The sequence below is a fragment of the Ctenocephalides felis genome, unplaced genomic scaffold, assembly GCF_003426905.1.
Source record: "Ctenocephalides felis isolate EL2017-DRISC unplaced genomic scaffold, ASM342690v1 CF-g0.4_SCAFFOLD_00495, whole genome shotgun sequence".
NCBI classification, from domain to species: Eukaryota; Metazoa; Arthropoda; class Insecta; order Siphonaptera; family Pulicidae; genus Ctenocephalides; species Ctenocephalides felis.
In genome coordinates this window covers 412-3,169 of record NW_020536649.1, presented here as the reverse complement: position 1 = coordinate 3,169, position 2,758 = coordinate 412, and the positions used below count along the sequence as shown (strand labels likewise).

At 34.2% G+C, this 2,758-nt stretch overlaps 1 protein-coding gene across 1 annotated transcript; it reads right to left on the bottom strand.

Annotated features, from left to right (window-relative positions):
• Positions 1–1,128: 1,128 nt before the first annotated feature.
• LOC113365621 (D-3-phosphoglycerate dehydrogenase-like) lies at positions 1,129–2,359 on the bottom strand. The gene has a single exon (XM_026607136.1). The coding sequence runs from the start codon at positions 2,231–2,233 to the stop codon at positions 1,235–1,237; it is 999 nt and encodes a 332-aa protein (XP_026462921.1). The 5' UTR covers positions 2,234–2,359; the 3' UTR covers positions 1,129–1,234.
• Positions 2,360–2,758: the final 399 nt, after the last annotated feature.

Here is a 2,758-nt window from a genome sequence, read left to right as displayed (position 1 = left end):
TTACCATGGGCAGCGAGACTGGTAACAATACATAGTTATTTTATTCAAAAATTGCCCATTAATGTACATAGCCGTTTGGCATTTACATAAGTAAAAAATTTGGAGTCAAACGATTGAGAAGCACTTGAATCGTCGAGCAAGCATGAATCTGGAGTTTCGGATTTTCTGGCGATAACAAACTTCTTAACTTATAACTTGTTAACTTAAGGTGAACAAATAAATATAAATACATGAATAAATACATATATAATTTTTTCTCTAGTAGTTTTTTCGAACAGAACTGTCGCATTTATTATGTTTTTTATCAAATACAATTAAATTCGAAGATTTCTGTAAAAATTATTTCCTATTTTTTCGCATTCAAAATTTATGACCAAGGCTCAAAATATTAACTTAAAATGAAGGCGTTTGAGTTGTAAAATTTGTATGTTAATTATTAAATATTAAAACAAATTATTTTTTAATTTTGAAAGCATCCGTTTCTGTGATTAAACTATCTATGTATTTATTATGTATATTATAATTTATATTATTATAGAAGACTATTGCCAGTAAATAATATATGTACTGAAAATATGAAATGAAACAAATGTCGTTAAATATTTTCGACTAGAGCGTAAATATACTGTTACTGTGTAAAATGTTGTCCTGCACTGATACTTGACTAGTTATTTATTTGTTGAAAATATATTAACAAAATAATCTATCTAATAACATGTAATTTATTAAATCAAAATATATTTATTAATAGTAATCATTTCAATGTTTATAAAAAAACTACATGCGCTTTTTCTAAGATTTTCTTTGGAATATTTTATGTAATAGTTAATACAATAATTAATACAAACATTAAGAGGATAGTTTTTAGTTATTCTTTTGAAGATTATTCATATGTACCGATAATTTTTTTTAAGATTGTCTTATAAATGAATGTTGTCTTTAGTTATTTAAATTATACGTCACAAAAAAATACTTTCGACACAAAATATCTGAAAGTAAGTAAAATAGCAGCATTCAAGATATCAAATTCATTGTATTCAGCTTTATTATATAAATTTTTATTTATAAATGTGTGCACATTTAATTACATGAATGATTAAAATTACATAAATGAACACATTTTCAAAAGTTTAATTTAATGGATTTGCGTATATGTTCACAATTTTATTAACAAAAATAACATTGATGATCATATGAAATAAAATAGCACCTTTAAAAGATTGCAAAAGTTGCCTTAGCCCAAAGCCGCTGTTAAAACATTACGGTTAACGACACCATTGTAGTCTGTGTACTTCGATGACAGGCCGGCAAGAGCGATGAATTGTTCAGCGACCTCAACCGCGACTCTCACTTGGGCCTCCGAGGTACTTGCGCCAAGATGTGGTGTGGCGATTACCTTAGGATGAGCAATCAAGCGTTTAGTGACATCATCCTTTGGCGGCTCTTCACGGTACACATCAAACGCAGCCCCACCACATTGGCCAGATTCCAGAGCTTTCAATACGGCCTCTTCGTCTATGATTCCACCGCGAGCGACATTTATGACTTTCACGCCGCGCTTGCATTTTGCAAGTACTTCGGCGTTCACCAAGTTCTTGGTTGCCGGTATTAATGGAGTGTGCACTGTTATGTAATCAGCCAAAGGCCAAATCTCGTTTAACTCCATCTTAGTAACACCGGCTGATTCGGCTTGCTCTTTTGTAGTAATTGGATCGAATCCGATTACAGTCATACCCCAGACTTTCATACGCCTTGCAACTTCCAATCCAATCCTCCCCAAACCTAAAACGGCCAGCGTTTTACCATACAATTCATTTCCTGAATAGATTTTTCTATCCCAACGTCCAGCTACCATAGACGCACCGGCGGGCACTACATGACGTGCGAGACACCCCATCAACGTACACGTTAGTTCGCAGGCGCTGATTGAATTACCCCCTGGTGTATTAAGCACGATGATATTTCGTTCGCTTGCTGCAGGTATATCGATGTTATCCACGCCGGCTCCGGCTCTGCCGACCACCTTGAGATTAGTAGCTGCAGCTATTACTTCGCGTGTTACTTTCGTATCGGAGCGAACAATCAATCCGTCATGAGCAGGGATCTCCTGCAGAAGCTCCGCAGGCGTCATTCCTGTTCGACATTTCACTTCGACGCCATGTTGCTTTAGTAATTCCACACATGCTGCATCGACAGCGTCGCTAACTAACACTTTTTTGATTTTTAAAGGCATTTTTTGCAAATTTTTATTTTTGCGAATTTTAACAAACGGTTTAACAAATATAAGAACTGGGTCGATTGTGAATGAATGTGTTCGCAAACCAAAAGCCAGACATGCACTGACTGCGCTGTGCACTTCGTTTGATAAGTTGAATGTCTTGTTGACCTTGGAACGAGTATGAGCATTGGTAGACCATTTTGTGTTGTGAATCTGCATGAGTTATTATCTATTTAGATATCTTATCGAAAACCACTCATGATTTGGAATTTAATCTTGTCTTAAAAATTTAAATAAGAAATAGCTTTGCTCAACTCTTCAAGAAAACTGCAAGTACACTTTCGATAAATTGATTAGACATTCTATCTTGACGACTTAGTATTCAGGATATTTCGAAATTCGAAATATGAATATATGAATAACTAGTGGTGTATGGCATGGTGCTTTAAGGCAAATTGCAGGAACTTCCCGTACCATAACAAAATATTCGAAGGATATTAAATGTTCTCAAATAGATTATTATAAATAAAACTGTAACAT

What these genes read in the sequence shown, in the direction of transcription:
- LOC113365621 (XM_026607136.1), bottom strand. Translation starts at nt 2,233, where the DNA reads ATGCCTTTAAAAATCAAAAAAGTGTTAGTTAGCGACGCTGTCGATGCA.